The sequence below is a fragment of the Callospermophilus lateralis genome, chromosome 3 (genome assembly GCF_048772815.1).
Source record: "Callospermophilus lateralis isolate mCalLat2 chromosome 3, mCalLat2.hap1, whole genome shotgun sequence".
In the NCBI taxonomy this organism is placed as follows: domain Eukaryota; kingdom Metazoa; phylum Chordata; class Mammalia; order Rodentia; family Sciuridae; genus Callospermophilus; species Callospermophilus lateralis.
The window spans coordinates 94,947,198-94,967,934 of NC_135307.1; the positions used below are offsets into that span (position 1 = coordinate 94,947,198).

Below are 20,737 nucleotides of genomic sequence, written 5' to 3' on the forward strand. Positions count from 1 at the left end.
ATCCATGTAAAATTCCATTTGAACAAAAATATCTATGGCCAAACTACTTCTTAAAAAAATTTGACTGGGAAGCACAGGGTACAATAGAAGTTCATAGGTCACCCAATTCAGATTTGAAGGGGCTAGAGAAGTCTCTTGGAGGAAGTTATAAGTGGTGACTCTAGGATGAATAAGTTTTATCATGAGAAAATGGAATTGGGAGCTGAGAAAAATGCAGGGGTCAGGGGATGACTAAAAGTAAAACCTTTTTATAATGAAAAATATAAATATATAAAAAATTGCAATAGTATAGTAAAATCCCATGTACTTATCACCTAGCTTCAGTTATTATCAATTCAGGCAATCTTATTTTATTTTGAAGATAGTTATTAAGGACATAAAAATATAGGATATGTAGGTATAGTTATTGGGGAAAAGGTCACAAGGGAGTACCGTCAAGGCAGAGGGTGAAGATAACTGAGGAACTGGTAGAACAGAATGCCCCTGAAGGCAAGAAGGACTAGTGTCTAGGCGTTGGAGGATGTCCACTTTGACACTTAACAGGAAATAAGGAAGTGAAGTATGTCTGTTGATGTGGGTGAATGAATAATTATAGTATAGATGATTGAGGGAGTTTATGTGAAGGGTAGTAGAGAGAAGGAGCTGGAAATTTAGGAAGGCAGGAAATTGTAAATAGTTCTTAAATGAGAAAAAAAATAATGGACAAATGAAAGGTTTGTTGGATAGGACCAAGATCTAGTTAAGAACTGGAGAATTATCAGTGGTGCAGTCTACAAAGTTGTGCATTTTCCTTCTGCTTTAGCTAGTCTAAGCTGCCTGGGTTTTTGATGTAGGTTTGAGGTTTTGTTTTGGGTAAAGATTACAAGAGAATGACAGTAGACTAAAGAATAATATATATTATTATATATATAATATAATAATAATATTAGTAGGAGAGCAAGTGAAGTAATACACCTTGGAATCTATGCTGATTAGAAAAAGAAAGAAAGGTAGGAATTTATAAAGTAGAGAAGGCAAAGAAATGAGTGTGAAAGGCAGGTGAGTGGGAGAAACTGAGAAATGGTAGGATGGAAAGTTTTAGTAAAAAGTATGAGATTTGAAACAATTTTCATAGGTAGACAATTCTGGGTGATAAGAAAGTCTACAGTCATTATTGGATTTGTCAAGGCCATGGAAGTATATGGCTGAAGCAGAGGGGAGTTGACTCAGGCTTTCTGGAGGCCAAGGAATTGAGAAGCTGGGGTCTTGGACTAAGTGGTTTGTCTGGATATTATCCAGTTAGTTGCAGAATGGGGAAGGAGAGGGAAATGGAACCACATGCTGAGGTCTTCAGTGAGGAGTAGAGTCACCAAGGAGTCATAGATGAAAGTGGTGAGGAGAGGAGAATGTGGCATAAGCCTCAGAAGAAATACAGGAAAAGGGCTTGGAAATCAGAACAGGAGGAGGACATCAACTTCTTTCAATTGCCTGGGATTGCAAAGAAGCATTATTCTTAGAGATATTGTTTTAGGGGTAGGATTTTCCTGATAAATAATTCCTATTCTAGTAAATTCGTTGATTGTTTTCTAATTCAGAAAGGTGTGGGCGGTTTGTAAATGATTCTAACATAACTAGTTAGTTCACAGAATAAAGTGAATTTCAGTCTTTCTTAAAAACTATTATAATTTCCATCAAAATATTGAGGATGTAATAGTTTTGTTACACTTTCTTCCCAGCAGGTCCTGTTCCTTCCCCACTGTTTCATCTGGGGTGATTTCTTTTCTTTTCTTTTTTTAATCGGTTTTGACAAACAGAGAAATTGTTCATTTTCAGAAGGCTGCCATTCGTGCTGCCACCTTCCCAACAGAATGAATGCCTCCTTAGAGTTATTTTTATTTGAAAATGTGTTTTCTACTTATTTTATATTCTTGTCCTTTTGAAGGTAGTTAGAGAAAGATAACTTTGAAAGCCAGCTTTTCATTTGTCATTGTTAATCCCCCACAAAATATTTTAATGTCATTTTAAAGAGCACATCAACGTGGAAAGAAAATACTTATGCCCTGTATGTAGAATAACAATATAATTATGCAATTGAATTGTCTTCTATTAAATTTTTGTTTCCTAGTTGATTATTATCTGCTATAGGAACAATCAGATATAAAAAATATGTACCAGGGAAATAAATGAGCTTGCTCATCTTATTTCATTTAGCATAATAGTCTCTAGTTCTTTCCATTTTCCTGCAAATGACATAGTTTCATTTTTCTTTATGGCTGAGTAAGCTCATCTTTCTTAAATTTGTTATTTTGTGTTTTAAGTCTCATGACTAGTGACCTTGAGTTTAAATGGTAACTTGGGTAAACTGTTTTGGTATAATGGGGAAAAAAATTTCTGCTGGTGATTCATAGAAGAATTAGAATGAAAAGAATAGTTTATTACCTGTATTTGCTTATATGTTGAAAGTGCAGCTTAAATATTTTTTCCTAGCCTTGTCTAGTACATTAAACACAACTTATCAGTGCTGATCAAATTGCTAGACATTTGGTTATGCTACAATGATAACCAAAATCTTTATTTAGAGAGCCATTGGCTGGTAAGGAAGAGGGTGGAACCCAAATGATGTTAATATAAGGGAGAATGTACTTAAGCCTTCATTGTTTATATTTTAAATGTTAATACAAAAGAGCAACAGAGAAAGAATATATTACTTTTTTTGTTTTATTCTTTTTTTTCTTCCTTTTTTGTGCATTATAGTTGTACATAATGATGGAATTTGGTGTTACATATTTGTACATGCACACAATATAACAATAAAATTTGGCCAATAAATCTCCCAAACACTTCTCCTCTCCTTCCCCATCTCCTGCATGTTGGTCCCTTTCCTCCAATGATTTTACTTTGATTTTCATGAGATTTGCCTTCACCTCTCTTTTCCTTTTTTCTTCTATCTTCCACATAAGGGAGATGACATACGACCCTTGACCTTACGAGTTTGACTTATTTCACTTAGCATAATTGTCTCTAGTTCTCTCCATTTTCCTGCAAATGACATGATTTCATTTTTCTTTATGCCTGAGTAAAACTTCATTGTGTGTATATACCACATTTTCTTTATTATTCATCAGTTGATGGACATCTAGGTTGGTTCCACAGTTTGGCTACTGTGAATTGTGCTGCTATAAACAGAAGTAAGCATGTACATGAGTGTAATTCTTAAGGATAAATACTGAGGAGTGTGTATAGCTGGGTCATATGGTGGTTCCATGACTAGTCTTTTAAGGAACTTTCATACTGATTTCCTTAGTGGTTATGCTAATTGACAATCTCACCAACAATGTAAAAATTAGTTCCTTTTTCTCTACATCCTCTCTAGCATTTATCATTATTTGTATTCTTGATAACTTCCATTCTGATTGGTATGAAATGAAATCTCAGGGAAGTTTTGATTTGCATTTCTCTAATTGCTAATGATATTGAACATTTTTTCATATATTTGTTGGCCATTTGTATTTCTTCTTTAGAGAAATATCTGTTTAATTCATTTGCCCATATATTACTTGGGTTACTTGATTTTTTTGGTGGAGATTTACTTTTCTTGATGCTCATATAGCTAGTCACATAACATAAATTTTGAAAATGGTCCTTATGAATTAGGAATTGGAGCAAAGCTTAAGATTAAAAATATTCAAAATATTGACAGAAACCAACTAGTAGAAGTTTCTGGCTCAGATGTGTGGGGTAAAAGGAAAGCTGAATAACTTTCTTCCTATAGTATGTTTATTTTCTGTTAAAACATGGCTCATGGTCAAGTTTTTCTTGTGTGTCAACTTACTTGAGCTTCTTTTGTTTCATATGGTAGCAGTGATTAAAAAAATGTTGTCTTTTCTAGGAGAGCACATAGATTACTGTGGATATTCTGTTCTTCCTATGGCTGTAGAACAAGATATGTTAATAGCTGTGGAACCTGTGAAAACACACACTCTTCAGCTGGCCAACACAAATCCCTTGTATCCGTGAGTATTTAGGATTGCCAATGTGTGTGTAATCTGTGTATGTGAAGTATGGTGGTGTTTTTTGTACCCAAGTGGACTCTTTAGAAGATATCAAATTTAGAGTAAGTTATATAATTTATTGATATTTCATACTTGATATTTGAAACTATCTAAGGCCACTATTTGTTTGTTCATTTTGTTCATTCATTTAAGAAACATTTATTGAAGACTTAACCATGTACTACACATTGTCTTAGACACTGAGCAATCTGTTCTTGCCCAGAAGGTATTTATCATCTACTGAAGTAACAGTCTCCAGAAAAGGCAGTTGTGCTGCCTTTCCTTTGTTACTATGGCATCCTTTAATTCTCTTGTCAGAACATCTTACTAGAAGGTATTACCATTATTTGTATCTCTCAGTATAGTGTAAGCTTTGTGATTTTAGATATTGTTGTCACTCTTCTTTCATGTTCTAGCCTCAGTATAAGACAATTTGATGCTTAATAGGGGTTTCTAGTATGTATACTTTATTAAGATGAATAAGTAGTTTTTTAAAAAAAATTTCTAGTTTACTAAGATTAAAAAAATTCAGCAATGGGTACTGAATTTTATTAAATGTCTCTTTAGTCTTGAAGATCAGTTTTTCTAATGTGGTGAATTACTTCAATAGATTTTCTAATGTTGAGCCATCTTTGCATTCTTGTGATAAGCCTTACTTGTATAATCATGAGCCACATAATGATGTTTTGGTTAATGATGGATCGATCACCTATAGGATAGAGATCCCATGAGGTTATAATGAAATTGAGAATTCCTATTGCCTATGTGTTTTAAGTCCAGTGTTATTACAAAAGAAAAAGGTTTTAAAAAGTTTATAAGTAAAAAAGTTATAGTAAGCTAAGGTAATAAATTGAAAAAAAAATTTAGTAAGTTTAGTGTAGCTTAAGTGTAGAGTGTTTATGAAGTTTTGTCATGTATAGAAATGTCATAGGCCTTTATTTATTCACCATTCACTCACTCAAAGCAATTTCATCTTGCAAGCACTGCTCATGGTAAGAGCCCTTTACAATATGAAAGATTTTTTATTGTATCTTTTCTTTTTTGAATATGTTTAGATACACAAATACTTAATATTTTGTGTTATAATTGTCTATAGTACAGGTTTGTGGCATGGGAGCAATATGACTTAGGTGTATATAGGCTGTACCATCTAGGTTTATGTAAGTACTTTATACTTTGTTGTTTACACAGTGAAAAAATTGCCTAATGATGAATTTCTCTGAATAAATTATTCTATCATTAAGTGATGCATCACTATATCATTATAGATTTGATTATAAAAGAACATATAGTTGGCACATTTTATTTTTGGCTTTTTGTTCATCAGTCAGTTTGCTACAATGACATTCATTAGTTCAGCAAGTATTTTTGATAAGGCACTATATTAGGTTGTAGACATAGAGATTTCTTACTTTATCTGAAGCTTACTGCATAGAATTTTTTTTCCTACTAATTTTGTATGGTTTCTAACATAGCTTATCTACATTTTGGATCCTTTAAAGAAAAATTTATATTATCTCAAACATTTAAAAAAATATATTTATTTGTAAATATAAATACCAATACCTTTATTTTATTTATTTATTTTTATGTGGTGCTGAGGATTGAACCCAATGTCCCACATGTGCTAGGCGAGCACTCTATTGCTGAGCCACAACCCCAGCTCCTCAAATGTATTCTGTGCCATTGTTTATGAATATTTATGGCTGTAAAATGTTTTGTCATATCAATTTACTAAAATTAACTATTTCCACATTGGTGAATATATGGTTTTTTTGGTTTCATTTTTCACAAAAGCAGATCCAGAGATAGACTTGGAGAAAAAGTAGAATATTTGGCAAATGTCCCAGGAGCAGTAGTGAAAGATCATGAAAATTAAATTAGGGAAGTACAGGTGAATTATCAAGGTAGATAGCTCCTATTTTTCTTGGTGAATAGTAGTGGAGTGTTTGGCTTACCAAAATTAAGAAATTTTCTGTTTTCCAAAGTGGTTGTACTGTTTTATGTCCTTACCAGTGGTGTATGAGAGTTGAAGTAGTTCTACATCCTTGTTAGCATGTGTTGAAGTTTTTTTTTTTGCAAATACTCAAAATAATTTTATTTGTTTTTTACTTCACTATTATCTTTCTTAAAATCTTTATTCATTTATCTTTTTATTTTTAAAAATATTTTTTTTAAAAGAGAGAGAAGAAAGAGAGAGAATTTTTTAATATTTATTTTTCAGTTTTCGGTGGACACAACATCTTTATTTTATTTTTATGTGGTGCTGAGGATCGAACCCAGTGCCCTGCACATGCCAGGCGAGTGCGTTACCGCTTGAGCTACATCCCCAGCCCTTAAAAATCATTTTTATTTATTCTAATTTGTTGTACATGATGGCAGAATGGTATTTATTTCATATTACACATATAGAACACAATTTTTAAAGTCACTGGTTGTACACAAAGTATTTTCACACCATACATGTACTTAAGGTAATGATGTCTAACTCATTCCACCATCATTCCTACTCCCTTGCCCCCTCCCTTCCCCTCCCTCCCCTTTGCCCTATCTAAAGTTCCTCCATTCTTCCCATGCTCCCCACTCATCCCCATTATGAGTCAGCATCCTCATATCAAAGAAAACATTTGGCATTTGTTTTTTTGGGATTGGTTTGCTTCACTTTGCATTATATTCTCCAACTCCATCCATTTACCTGCAAATGCCATGATTTTATTCTCTTTTAATGCTGAGTAATATTTCATTGTGTATATATTCCATAGTCTCCCTATCCGTTCATCTACTGAAGGGCATCTGGTTTGGTTCTACAATTTAGCTATTATGAATTGTGTTGTTATAAATATGTATGTGGCTGTATCCCTGGAGTATGCTGTTTTTAAGTCCTTTGGGTATAAACCGAGGAGTGGGATAGCTGGGTCAAATGGTGGTTTCATTCCAAGTTTTCCAAGGAATCTATACTGCTTTCCAGATTGGCTGCATCAATTTGCAGTCCTACCAGCAATGTATGAGTAGGACTTTTCCCCCACATCCTCACTAGTACTTATTGTTGTGTTCTTAATAGCTGCCATTTTGACTGGAGTGAGATGAAATCTTATATTAGTTTTGATTTGCATTTCTCTAATTGCTAGAGATGTTGAACATTTTTTCATATGTTGATTGATTGGGTTATTTGGTTTTATGGTGTTAAGATTTTTGAGTGCTTAATATATCCTAGAGATTAGTGCTCTATCTGAAGTGCAAGTGGTAAAGATTTGCTCACATTCTGTAGGCTCTCTCTTCACCTCACTGATTGTTTATTTTGCTGAGAAGAAGCTTTTTAGTTTGAATCCATCCCATTTATTGATCTTGGTTTTAATTCTTAAGTTATAAGGAGCCTTATTAAGAAAGTTGGGACCTAATCCGACTTGATAGAGATTTGGGCCTACTTTTTCTTCTGTTAGGTGCAAAGTCTTTGGTTTAATTCCTAGGTCCTTGATCCACTTTGAGTTGAATTTTGTGCATGGTGAGTGATAGAGGTTTAATTTCATTCTGTCACATGTAGATTTCCAGTTTTCCCAGCACCATTTGTTGAGAGGCTATTTTTTTCTCCAATGTACATTTTTGGCAACTTTGTCTAATATACGATAACTGCAGTTATGTGGGTTAGACTCTGTGTCCTCTATTCTGTACCATTGGTCTAAAAGTCTATTTTGGTGCCAATATCATGCTATTTTTGTTTCTGTTGCTCTGTAGTATAGTTTAACGTCTGGTATAGTATTGCCACCAGCTTCATTCTTCTTGCTGAGGATTGCTTTGACTATTCTCGGTCTTTTATTTTTTCCAGATGAATTTTATGACTGCTTTTTCTATTTCTATAAGGAATATCATTGGGATTTTGACTGGGATTGCATTGAATCTGTATAGTGGTTTTGTTAGTATGGTCATTTTGACAATATTAATTCTGCCTATCCAAGAACAAGGGAGATCTTTCCATCTTATAAGGTCTTCTTTAATTTCTTTCTTCAGCGTGTTGTAGTTTGCATTGTAGAGGTCTTTCACCTCTTTTGTTAAAATTTATTCCCTAATATTTTAATTTTTGAGGCTATTGTAAATGGGGTAGTTTTTTTTAGTTTCTTTTTCAGTGGATTTATCACTGATATACAGAAATGCCTTTGATTTATGGGTGTTGATTTTATATCCAGCTTCTTTGCTGAATTCGTTTATTAGTTCTAGGAGATTTCTGGTGGGATGTTTTAGATCTTCTAGGTATAGAATCATATAGTTGGCAAATAGTGATAATTTGAGTTCTTCTTTTCCTATCCACATCCCTTTAATTTCTTTCATCTGTCTGATTGCTCTGACTAGAGTTTTAAGAACTATGTTGAATAGAAGTGGTGAAAGAGGGCATCCCTGTCTTGTTCCAGTTTTTAGAGGGAATGCTTTCAATTTTTCTCCATTTAGAATGATGTTGGCCTGGGGCTTAGCATAGATAGACTTTACAATGTTGAGGTATGTTCCTGTTATCCTTAGTTTTTCTAGCATTTTGAACATGAAGGGATGCTGTATTTTATTAAATGCTTTCTCAGCATCCATTGAGATGATCATATGATTTTTATCTTTGAGTCTATTGGTGTGATGAATTACATTTATTGATTTCTGTATGATGAACCAATGTTGCATTCCTGGGATGAACTCTACTTGATCATGGTGCACTATCTTTTTGATATGTTTTTATATTTGATTTGCCAGAATTTTATTGAGAATTTTTGCATCTATATTCATTAGAGATATTGGTCTGAAGTTTTCTTTCTTTGATATGTCTTTGTTTGATTTTGGAATCAGGGTGGTATTGGTCTCATAGAATGTGTTTGGAAGTGTTCCTTCTTTCTCTATTTCATGAAATAGTTTGAGAAGTATTGGTATTAGTTCTTCTTTAAAGGTCTTATAGAACTCAGTTGTATATCCATCCAGTCCTGGGCTTTTCTTAGTTGATAGGCTTCTGATGGCATGTTCTATTTCCTTGCTTGAAATTGATCTGCTTAAAGTGTGTGTATCATCCTGATTTAGATTGGGCATATCATATGCCTATAGAAATTTATCGATGCCTTCGATATTTTCTATTTTATTGGAGTACAATTTTTCAAAACAATTTCTAATTATCTTCTCTATTTCTGTAGTGTCCATCATAATATTTCCTTTTTTTATCATGGATGTTAGTAATTAGAGTTTTCTCTCTTCTTCTCTTCATTAGCATGGCTAATGGTTTATCAATTTTATTTATTTTTTTCAAAGAACTTTTTGTTTTGTCAATTTTATGAATTGTTTCTTTTGTTTCAATTTCATTGACTTCAGCTCTGATTTTAAGTATTTCCTGTCTCTTACTGCTTTTGGGATTGATTTGTTCTTTTTTTCCTAGGGCTTTGAAATGTAATGTTAGGTCATTTATTTGTTGACTTTTTCTTCTTTAAAGGAATGAACTCCATGCGATGAACTTACGTCTTAGAACTGCCTTTATAGTGTCCCAGAGATTTTGATATGTTGTATCAGTGTTCTCATTTACCTCTAAGAAGTTTTTAATCTCTTTTTTTAGGTCTTTTGCAATCTATTGTTCATTTAATATTATATTATTTAGTTTCCAGATGTTGGAGTAGCTTTTATTTTTTATTTTATCATTGATTTCAAATTTTATTCCATTATGGTCTGATAGAATGCAAGGGTAATATCTCTACTTTTTTATATTTACTGAGATTTGCTTAGTTTCTTTGTTTAGCTTTTGTTTGGATGATATATCCAGTGGAAAGAGGTGTGTTGAAGTCATCCAGAATTATTATGTTGTGGTCTGTTTGACTCTTGAACTTGAGAAAAGTTTGATTGATGAACATAAATGCTCCATTGTTTGGGGGCATTTATATTTATAACTGTTATGTCTTGTTGATGTATGGTTCCCTTAAGCAGTATGAAATGTCCATCTTTATCCCTTTTGATTAACTTTGGCTTGAAGTCTACTTTATTTGGTATGAGGATGGAAACCTCTGCTTGCTTACGAAGACCATGTGAATGGTATATTTTATCCCAACCTTTCACCTTTTGTCTATGGAGGTCTTTTCCTATGAGATTAGTCTCTTGAAGGCAGCATATTGTTGGGTCTTTTTTTTTTTTTTAAATCCAATATACCAGCCTATGTCTTTTGATTGGTGAGTTTAGGCCATTAACATTTAGGGTTATTATTGAGACATGATTTGTATAACCAGTAATTTTTGTTTAATTTTGGTATTTAGCTTTACTTGGTTTCTCCTTTGGTTGGCTTTTCCTTTATTGTTGTTCTTCTTTTGGCAGATTTTCATTGTTGTTTTTCATTTCCTCCTTGTGGAATATTTTGCCAAGAATGTTCTGTAGTGCAGGCTTTCTTGCTATAAATTCTTTTAGCTTTTGTTTATCATGGAATGTTTTTATTTCATCATCAAATTTGAAGCTTAAGTTTGCTGGATATAAGATTCTCGGTGGGCATCTGTAAACTTTTAGAGCTTTGTATATCTTGTTCCAGGATCTCTTGGCTTTGAGAGTCTGGGTTGAAAAATCTGCTGAGATCCGAATTGGTCTTTCCTTATAGGTAATCTGGTTTTTCTCTCTTGTGGCCTTTAGAATTCTATCCTTATTCTGTATGCTAGGCATTTTCATTATAATGTTTCTTGGTGTAGATCTGTTGTAATTTTGTACATTCAATATTCTTTAGGCCTCTTGTATTTGATTTTCCAATTTATTCTTCATGCTTGGGAAATTTTCTGATATTGTCTCATCGAAGAGATTGTGCATTTCTTTGATTTGAATCTTTGAAATTTCCTCTATCCCAATAAATCTTAAATCTGGTCTTTTGATGGTATTCCATAATTCTTGGATGTTCTGTTCATGGTTTCTTACCATCTTCACTGTGAGGTCAACTTTATTTTCAAGATTGTATATTTTGTCTTTATTGTCTGTGATCCTGTCTTCTAAGTGATCTAGTCTGTTGGTGATACTAGCTATTGAGTTCTTTTATTGTTTCTATCATTTCCAGGATTTCTCTCTCTCTCTCTCTCTCTCTCTCTCTCTCTCTCTCTCACTTTAAATATCTCTATCTCTTTCTTGAAGTAATCTCTTGCAACCTGTATTTGCTCTCTTATCTCTTTGTTGGTGTGATCGATGGTCGCCTGAATTTGTTCTCTTATCTCTTTGTTAGAGTGATCAATTTTTGCCTGTATCTGCTCAGTTCTTTAATTTAAAGTTCGTTCTTTAATTCCCAAATCATTTTAGTTATGTATATTTTGAACTCCTTCTCTGACATTTTACCTATTGCACTATCTATGGATTCTATTATTGTAGTATCTTGGTTTGTTTGGGGCACTTTCCTCCCTTGTTTTTTCATGATGTCTATGTGTTTTCCTCTCTTGCAATGTAGATCTGCAGTATTACAGCTTCTGCATTATTATAGTATCCCTACAGTTTACCAATACCTCGCTTTTAAGGGAGAGAACAATATTACAGCACTCAATGTACCCAACGTGCAGTCATATATCAGTTAGCTTCTATTTTTACGTTAATAGTTTTGTCACTATAATCAGAAATGATGAGTTTGGTTATCTTCTACCATATAGTCAATAGGTTTGCATAATGGTTTACAGTTTCTGATGGTGAAAGTGAGGACTGGGGGGTTGGCTGAGATGTTTATGAGGTAGGATGTGAGAATATGGAGGTATTAGATTATATGACTAGTGAGAGGGTAGTCATAAGAAGTTGGCTGTTAGTGGGGGAAACAAGAGATAGGCAACTCCTTGCAAGACTCCTTGTTATCTCAGCAACAGGATAACTATTAGCACCCCTGGTAGACAAACCTCTGGTGCAGCCAGGCCCATAGGGACTTTGGTGACGTCTTACCAGGTCCTTATTGTTGTTCCTTGATAGAAGCAGTGCTATCCCAGTTTCGTGGCGGTGGCAGCCTCAAGTCTATTTGTCTCCTGATGTTGGCTGTGGAGCCACGCTTTGGTGAATAAGGAACCTCAGTGCTGGGTGGCTCTCTGCGCAGGCAGGGGGTGTCTCTCCCTCCAGATCTCCAGGCTGTGGTGGCACAGGGTGGGCGGGCTCTCCCTCCGGAAATCTGGGCTGTGGTCGCATAGGGCGAGTGGGCTCTCCCTCCCATTGAAATCTTAACCATGCTTCTAAATGTGTGGTAGTATCACTGTGTTTTAAAATTTTAATTTAATCTAACTAGTGATGTCAAAATCTTTTCTTGTGCTTATTTGCCATATGGATGGTTTAATCATATTGCTGCTGTAACTGAAAAAACCCCAATAAGTATAATTTTAGAGGAGGAAAAGTTTATCTGGGGGTTCGCTGTTTCAGAGATCTCAGTCCATAGACAGCTCCATTCTTCAGGGCTCAAGGTGAGGCAGAACATCATGGTGGAAGAGTATGGTGGAGTGAAACAGCTCAAGACATCACACCAGGAAGCAGAGAAATAGACTAAGCTCATATGTATACCACAAAGGCACGCCCCCAATGACACACTTCCTCCAGCCATGCCCTGCCAGCCTACAGTTACCACTTAGTTAATCCCTATAAGGGGAGTAATTCACTGATTGTGGGTTAAGGCTCTCATAACCCAATCATTTTACCTCAAACCTTCTTGCATTGTCTCACACATGAACTTTTGGGGTATACCTGTTATCTAAACCATAACATTCTGCCCCTGGCTCCCAAAACTTCATGCTCATCTTACAATGTGAAATACATTTAGTCCATCTCTAAGAGTTCTCATAGTTTTAACCATTTGAGTATTGCTCAAAAGTTCAATTCCAAAGTCTGTTCAGAGACTCAAGGCAAACTCTCAGCAGGAGCTCTTGTAAAACTTAAAAGCAAGTTACATGTATCGATTATATAAAGACACATAGTAAGCATTTCCATTAATACTGGCATAGAACCAAAACAAGACCAAAATCCAGCTGGGCAAGGAAGTCTTGTAGCTTTATGTCCAGCATCTATAGCACACAGTATCCTAATGTTTTCTCCAAAGGGCTTGTGTAGCTGTGCTTCTATGGCTTTGCTGGTTGCAGTCCACATTGGCTTGTCTCAGCCCAATTCCTGCAGCTTTCCTTGGCAAAAGTCCCATGTTACTGGCAATTTTTAATCTTCGGGGTCTCCACTGCAACTTTAGCTTCCTCCTCACATCTTCCTGCATTGCCTTCTCAGAGGCTGCCTGCTGGGACTCCAACTCTACTACACTTTGTCTGGCCTCCCAGTCCTTCTCCTTTGAAATCTTGGTGGAAGCTTCTGTGACCCTCTACCTTTGGCATCCTGCAATCCTGCCAAACCAGCACCATGTGGTTGCTGCCAATGTCTGCCACTATCTTGAGCAGTAGCCAACCCTCCAGTGACCATGCTCAGCAGCTTCCGAATGCCTGTGTGGCTAAGCATGGTGAAACAACTTTCTAGGCTGTCCTGTGCAAGCAGGTTGCCCCATTGATCTCTGCTCAAAGAAACTTTTACTTTTACACCCTTGAGCCTGAGATGGGTGTGGTCTTGCCAGTTCCTGAGAGCCCACAATCCATCTTTCTTATTGTTAATGGTCAAAGTCTGTAGTGTTTCTTTAATGGCTGTAATGTCTTTAACAACCACACATTCCTTAGCCCTGGTTTTACCTACAGTTTTCTGGCCAAATGCAAGTTTTTCAATCTTTATGCATCTGTTTATCACAATTAACTTTGCTAAAAGCCACCAGCAATATCCATGGCACTACCTGAATACTATGCTGCTTAGAAATTTCTTCTGCCAAATTAAGCAGTCCCTCACTTTAAAAATCATCCTCACAGAAATTCTCAGGCACAAGCAAAATGCAGACAGCTTCTTAGCCAGAATGTAACACTAATGATCTCTAGTTTAATTTCCAATTGAGTTCTCCTTCTCTGAAACCTCATGACCCCAATCTTTGCTGTTCATACTCAATTCTGGTCTTCTAAACTCCCATCAGAGTTGCCCAATTAAGGCCCACTACAACATTTTAATGCTTTTCCAGCTTGCATCACTAACTTTCCAAAATTCCTCCCATGAATTCCAAAAAGCTGTAAAAGATTCCAAACTACATGGTCAGGTTAGTTGCAGCAGTGACCCCACTCCTGGTACCAATTTATCTTCTAGCTCTTTCATTACTGTGACCAAAAGACTTGACAAAAACAATTTTAAGGAATAAAAGTTTACTTGGGGGCTCATGGTTTCATAGCTCTCAGTCCATAGATGGCCTACTCTATTCCTCAGAGCTCCTGGTAATGCAGAACATCATAATAGAAGAGTATGGTAGAGGAAAGTGGCTCAGGACATGGCCAGGAAGCAGAGAGAAAGCTCTGTATCACAAATGGATGCACCCCAGGGACACACTTTTCCAGCCACATCCTACCTTTCTACATTTACCACTCAGTTAATCCCTATCAGGGATTATAACCCAATATATAGCTCTCATAACCTAATCATTTCACTTTAAACCTTCTTGCATTGTCTTACACAGGAGTTTTGGGGTACACACATTTAAACCATAGCAATAGATATGTTCATTGTTGAAGGATTTATGTAAATCTTTGCCCATTTTTAGTTTTTTTTAATCTTATATTATTATTGACCCAGTAAGAGTTTCTTGTGTAGTATAATTCCTTGTCAGACATGTTTTGCAAATATTTTCATCTGGTATATGACTTAAATTTTCACTTTCTTTACCATGTCTTTTGAGGAAAGAAAGATTTTATTTTAGTTAACTTTTTAATTGTACATTATAATTACTAGTAAGGAGAAAAGAAAAATTTTGATGAAATCCTATGATTTCTTTTATAATTTATATTTTTTTAACTGTACTAAAGAACTCTTTGCAAAATCCAAGATCATTTAAAGATTTCCCTATGTTTTTTCTAAAAGTTTTCTAGTTTTAGCTCTTACATTTAGGTATATGATCCATTTTTAGCTCATTTATGTATGTACTATGAGATAAACGTTGTGATTTGTTTTTGTGCATATGGCTATCCAGTTATTTCCCACCACTTATTGGCATAAAGATAGACAAATAGACCAATGTGAGAGTCTATTTCTGTATTCTATTCTATTCCATTGACCTATTTTTATTCCATTAACATACTGTGTGATAACTATAGCATTATAACACATCCTGAAATCAAGTGGTATAAGTCCCCTAATGTTGTCTTTTTCAAAGTGATTTGGTTATTCTAAGTCTTTGCCTTTGCTTAGTAATTTTAGAATTAGCTATTCAATTTCTATGAGAAAGCATGCCACGATTACGATTAGAGTTGTACTGAATATATAATTTGGGAGAGAATTGGCTCTTAGCAATTTTGAATCTTTCAGTCCATGAATCTTTCTCCCCTTTTATTTAGGTCTTCAGTTTCTCTTAGAAATATTTTGTCATTTTCAGGATACATTTCTTTTACATCTTTTGTCAAATTTCTAAATATTTCACATTCTTGATGCTATTATTATTGTACATTTTCTAGCCCTATACCAGTCATACAAACAGGATAGACACTAGGAAAATGTTGGAAGAACAAGTGAATGAATGAGTAAAATATATAAGTGGAAAGTATCAATGTAGTGAATCATTTATGCTCATTTTCAGGAACTTTATTCTCAGAATCCTACAACATGGGGGCAGGAGTAGAGAAAACATACAGATGATAGAATGCAGGAGTGAGGTTGCTGGGAAAATGAGTGACTGGGTTTGAAATTTAGGAAATAACTAAGCAGAAAGGCCAGACAAGGATACTGGAAAAAGCAGTAATTAATTAGCTAATAATTAATAATTAAAGAGCGTTTTCCCCCCTGTGACAGATAGCCTATACCTTTAATTCTGTAGGAACTTGAACTATTCACCTTTTTCCTTAATGTTGCTTATCTAGCTTTCTACCTCTTTACAATTTTCTTCCACTTTTCTGAATATACACATTTTCTTTTCTTTATGACTTTCAAGATCCTCTCTTAACTAGGAACACAGCCCATCAGATTTGCTAACATAAATTTTATCTGCTTCCAAATTCTGTAACCCTTTGTTGACTTCTATGGGTAATAACAGAATGAAATGTTTGTGAGTTGAAGTCAGACTGTGTCCTTGGAAAGTCACTAAACCTTTCTGAGCCTCCTGAAAGGCCTTTCCTCTTTGTCCACTTCTGGACTATAGAAATAATACCCTTTCAGCCTCATATCCCACTTCATATTACACATTATCACATAACTGTACTGTCTGGTGGTGGTTTGTATTCATGGCATCCTGGCTACATTACAAATTCTTAAGACAAGTCCTCTGCCTTTTACCTTTATATTCCTCTGCATATCTTGCGCACTTAAGTGATCAGTCACTAACTATTTTTTGGTAGAGATGATGTATTCATGTTACTGAGTTAAGAAATGCATGGAAGGTATTGATTTCAAAGACTGGCACATAGTAGATATTTAGTAAATTATATGGAAAACATTGATTCAACATGGGGGATCTTGCCTTGCTTTCCTCTTTTCTATTGATCCTTGCAACATTCCTATATTTTATTCTTTGACTGTCTTATCTATTTATGTATCTTTCATTTCAAGTTTTCTTCACAGAAGTCACAAAATAGTGACTAAGAAGACTGAAAACATATCCAGGGATATATCCTCAATGCATTATATCAAGGAAGCACATGATATCCTTTTATTGGTGATGTTAATTTTGAATATTTGGTTAAGGTGATGTCTGCCAGATATTTTTTACCATAAAGTTATTATTTTTTTAATTAAAAATATTTGGTGAGGACGCATTTAGACTCTATGTAAATATCTTTTTCTCATTAGATTTTTTAAAGAATATTTTTTAGTTGTCATTGGACACAATATCTTTATTTTATTTATTTATTTTTATGTGGTGCTGAGGATTGAACCCAGGGCCTCGCACATGCTAGGCGAGCGCTCTACCACTGAGCCACAACTCCAGCCCCATCATTAGATTTTTACTCTGTAATTTTAACTTCTATTGATGATTTTTTCCTGAAACAATTATCATGGAATTCAGCATAAAGTGATTTTTTTATTTCTGTAATTTCTTCTACATTTATTTGTTGGCATTTTGATACAAAAAAAAGAGTTTTCTCTTTCATTTAGCTATTTATTCATTTGTTAATTTATATTAGTATAGACTCATAGAATCTTACCCCCCAATGGGTTATGATCCATTAGAATAATTGTTTTTTGTTTTGCTTGTTATTTCTTTTTCTTAAATTCCACAGATGGTCAAATAGGATGGGTGGCAGAGAGTGTGGGGAAAGAGGGCTTTGAGTACTCCTGTTTCAGTTGGGGGTCTGCCAAACTGCAGGCCCAGAGGATAAAGCATTCATGTGGTTTACACCAACTTAACAAGGACTAACATGAAAGAGAAAATGGTTGTAGATTATACTAAAATATATTGGTTCCTCTCTATTTCAGGAAATAAAAGAGGTCAGTTAAAGGCAGTTTAGTCATTAAGGCTACTACAACTTCCTCTCTTAACTTTTAGCAGCTGGAGATGTTCATTGTTTTGGAGTAGACTGAAGTACATATATTGAAAGTAAAGGGAAAAGGAGATGTTAGTATCACTGTCTTAGCACAAGATGGCAGTAGTCTCCCATTGATTTCGCAGTTTAAGGCCTAAGGTTTAAATTAATGGTGGCTTTTGTTTTTGCAGGGACTTCAGTACTAGTGCAAATAACATTCAGATTGACCGAACAAATCCTTTGTGGCACAACTATTTCCTATGTGGATTTAAAGGAATTCAGGTAAATTGGTTCATAAGGTAATGCTAGCAGTTGAGATTATTGGGTGTATTATGTCACATTTATTTTATTTATCATTTTGGTCTCCTCTCTATACTAATTGATGTTTCTCTTCTATTTTTGATAACTTATGTTTCAAAAGGCAGGAAGATATGACTGTTTCTGGGTAGTATTCACAGAGGGCAGCAGTGGGCTTTCATATAGCTGGCTGTTCATAAATCAGGTGCATCTGACAACATCTGTCTGGTTAAATCTTTAAATTGTGTTTTTAAGTCATGTTTTCTGTTAAGAATATATTCTAATAAGTTATTTATAGTTTTTTCTTTGGATATATAGAAGTATATTGTAAGGATTTAGGGTTGGACAGCCCCAGGTTTCAATCTGGGCTCTATCCAGCTATATTAATTTAACCTAAGTCTCAGATTTACCTGTAAAATGATGTCACTGCTATCCCAAAAGAGTTGTTACAAGGATGACAGAGTTCTTGATGCTTGTAGGACTTCATTAAATGGTAACTAGTATTATTATTGGGACTCCAGGTAGGGTTAAAAAAAAGATGTAGTGAAATGTATTTGTACAAGTAGTGTCCTAGAAACATTAAATAATTACCTTGAAAATCTCTAATGCCATGTGCAAGAACAGGAAAATGTATATCTCCATTTTCTCTCATAATTAAAAAAGTATGAATGATATCTCTATTTTCTCTTATAATTAAAAAAGTATGAAGACAAACAGAAAAATCAATATTTGCTGTTTTTAGAACAACTTTCATATTTCAGTATGTGTTTTAGATGTAGTGACTCTTGTTTAGAATCATAGGTCAATGATATTAAGAAGTGAGTCAATAATAAACAAGCTAACCTAGATTTTAGAGACCTTGTGTTCCTAACTGCCTGCTGGTCCTTTCTGAAACTTTGTCAGGAGTAGCCTAGAACTTAATGACCTGTCATTACAGAAATGCATCAAAATTTTATCTGATGTGTAGTCCTATACTCTAATTCTGGTCTTAGAGTTACCATATTCATTTTTTTGTTGTGTATGTGTCTCTCTCCCAGACACAAGGTCATAAATTATGGGAGAAATTATCGGTGGGTTTTAATCTTAAAATCATCTGGCTTATCCTATACATTAGTGGGAATTTGGAAGTGTTTGCCTGGCAAATGCAATAAGATCTTCTTATAACAACATGATTTTTTGTAGCAGATGGATAAAGAGGCCTAAATAATGAGTGTTGTTTTCTGTTGTTTTTGAGCCTTCTAGGGTTTAAAGCCTGCCTCTTTGGTTTGACAACTTATGTGTAGAAAAGCAGGTTTGTACAATGAACTTTTGGCAGAAGAGCAATTTAAATGTTAGCCTGTTCAGAAATCTTAATACTAGAAAGTTCCAGAGGATAATCTGTTTATATGAAATTGAACATGTTATCCTTTTGGGATAGAGCTATTACAGAATTTGGCACAACTCATGTGCGTTTTTGAATCTGTTGTACATTTTAATTTAAACATTGCGTGATAAGTTTGTAAGTATGATTCACATTCAAGACACCCTGTGGATCAGTTTATAGTTAAATATATAGTATTTTCCAAGGATTACTTTTTTAAAACAAGCTGTCTGATGTTTGGTATGAAAGGGCATTGGCAACAGCAGTGTTTCAGTTTATAATTTGTTTGTATTTCTGGAAGGAAATTTTTAGATGACTTGAAATCAAGAAGAGAAATACATCCAAGTGAATCTCTTCTTTTGTGGTGCATGAGTTTTGCCAACTAAGAAAAAAGGACAAAAAAATTAAGAAGAAAAACTCTTTTATTTGCAGAGTTTTGTTGTTACTTTGGTTATTCTAACTAGTTTATTGAAATTTCTCCCTAGAATAATATGTCTGATGAAATGCATAATTAGGCAATATAATAGTATTTCATTCTTTGGTCTTGAGTTGTTTCAGTAATTTGTGAAGATGATGGTACTTTTTCTTAAGGAGGAGGTAACCTTAAATTTATTTTTAATCCTATTCCACAAAGGTTGCGATATCATCCAAAGTGTCCTAGTCTTAGATATTCCTGTAAGTATGTTAGAACTTTCCACCCTTATTTATTTATTTACTTATTTTATACCTTTATTTTATTTATTTATTTTTATGTGGTGCTGAGGATTGAACCCAGGGCCTCGTACGTGCTAGATGAGCCACAACCCCAGCCCCAGAACTTTCCACCTTTTAAATCAGAGTCTGATTTGTAGAAACAGTTTTCCTGCCTCATTTGGAGACTGCATTCTCATTTGTGGTTGAATTATAATTTGACTGTCTTTATAGCTACCATATGGCTAGATTGTATCTATAAACTCTACTAAAAAATCTGGATTTCCTCATATAGCTGACTTATATTAAATCACGGTGACAGTATGCTGGCCTAGGTTTCTAACTGTGGGAGAGAAGTTCTCAACTGGGAATCAGCGACCTGGGCCCTACTCCCAGGTTCCTATGTGTGATCTTGGAAAAGTCTCTGAATTTGCTGGTGCTTAGGTTTTTTTGTTTTTTGTTTTTAAATAAGTAAGATAGTACTGAGAAAGTTTGGAGCTCTTTTTCTTCAGACGGCTTTTGAAGCAAGATACTCCATGGAAACATGCCACTGTGTAGGCATGTTTATAATAACAGTGCTGATGGTGTGAGCCACAGTTTTTAACCTACCTTGCTAATGATTGTGTATTTCTTGTTTTTGGTAAGCTTAATTATAACTACTTTTTGTATTTTTTCCATATTTGTTCAAATCAATAGTCAAGAAAAAGAACATTCATGGCAATTTCAGAAAATGAATCAGCAGCTTTTTGATGAAAAAAGGAAAAAATAATCTTCAGATGACCTTAGTCTAAGGGCAAGAGCCATTAATTCAAATATCATGTGTAGTCTTCACTACTTTGAATCATATAACTAGTTTC

The 20,737-nt window shown here is 34.5% G+C and overlaps 1 protein-coding gene across 5 annotated transcripts in view; it reads left to right on the forward strand.

Annotated features, from left to right (window-relative positions):
• Positions 1-20,737, forward strand: part of Galk2 (galactokinase 2) — a 129,841-nt gene that overhangs the window by 23,988 nt on the left and 85,116 nt on the right. For 3 of the 5 annotated variants that reach the window (XM_076848562.2, XM_076848559.2, XM_076848558.2), the window contains exons 3-4: positions 3,869-3,992; positions 17,725-17,815. In XM_076848562.2, the coding sequence (XP_076704677.1) occupies positions 3,907-3,992; positions 17,725-17,815 (177 nt within the window). In that variant the 5' untranslated portion in view covers positions 3,869-3,906. The remainder of the gene's footprint in view (positions 1-3,868; positions 3,993-17,724; positions 17,816-20,737) is intronic. The other 2 variants (XM_076848561.2, XM_076848560.2) reach the window with 1 other exon arrangement.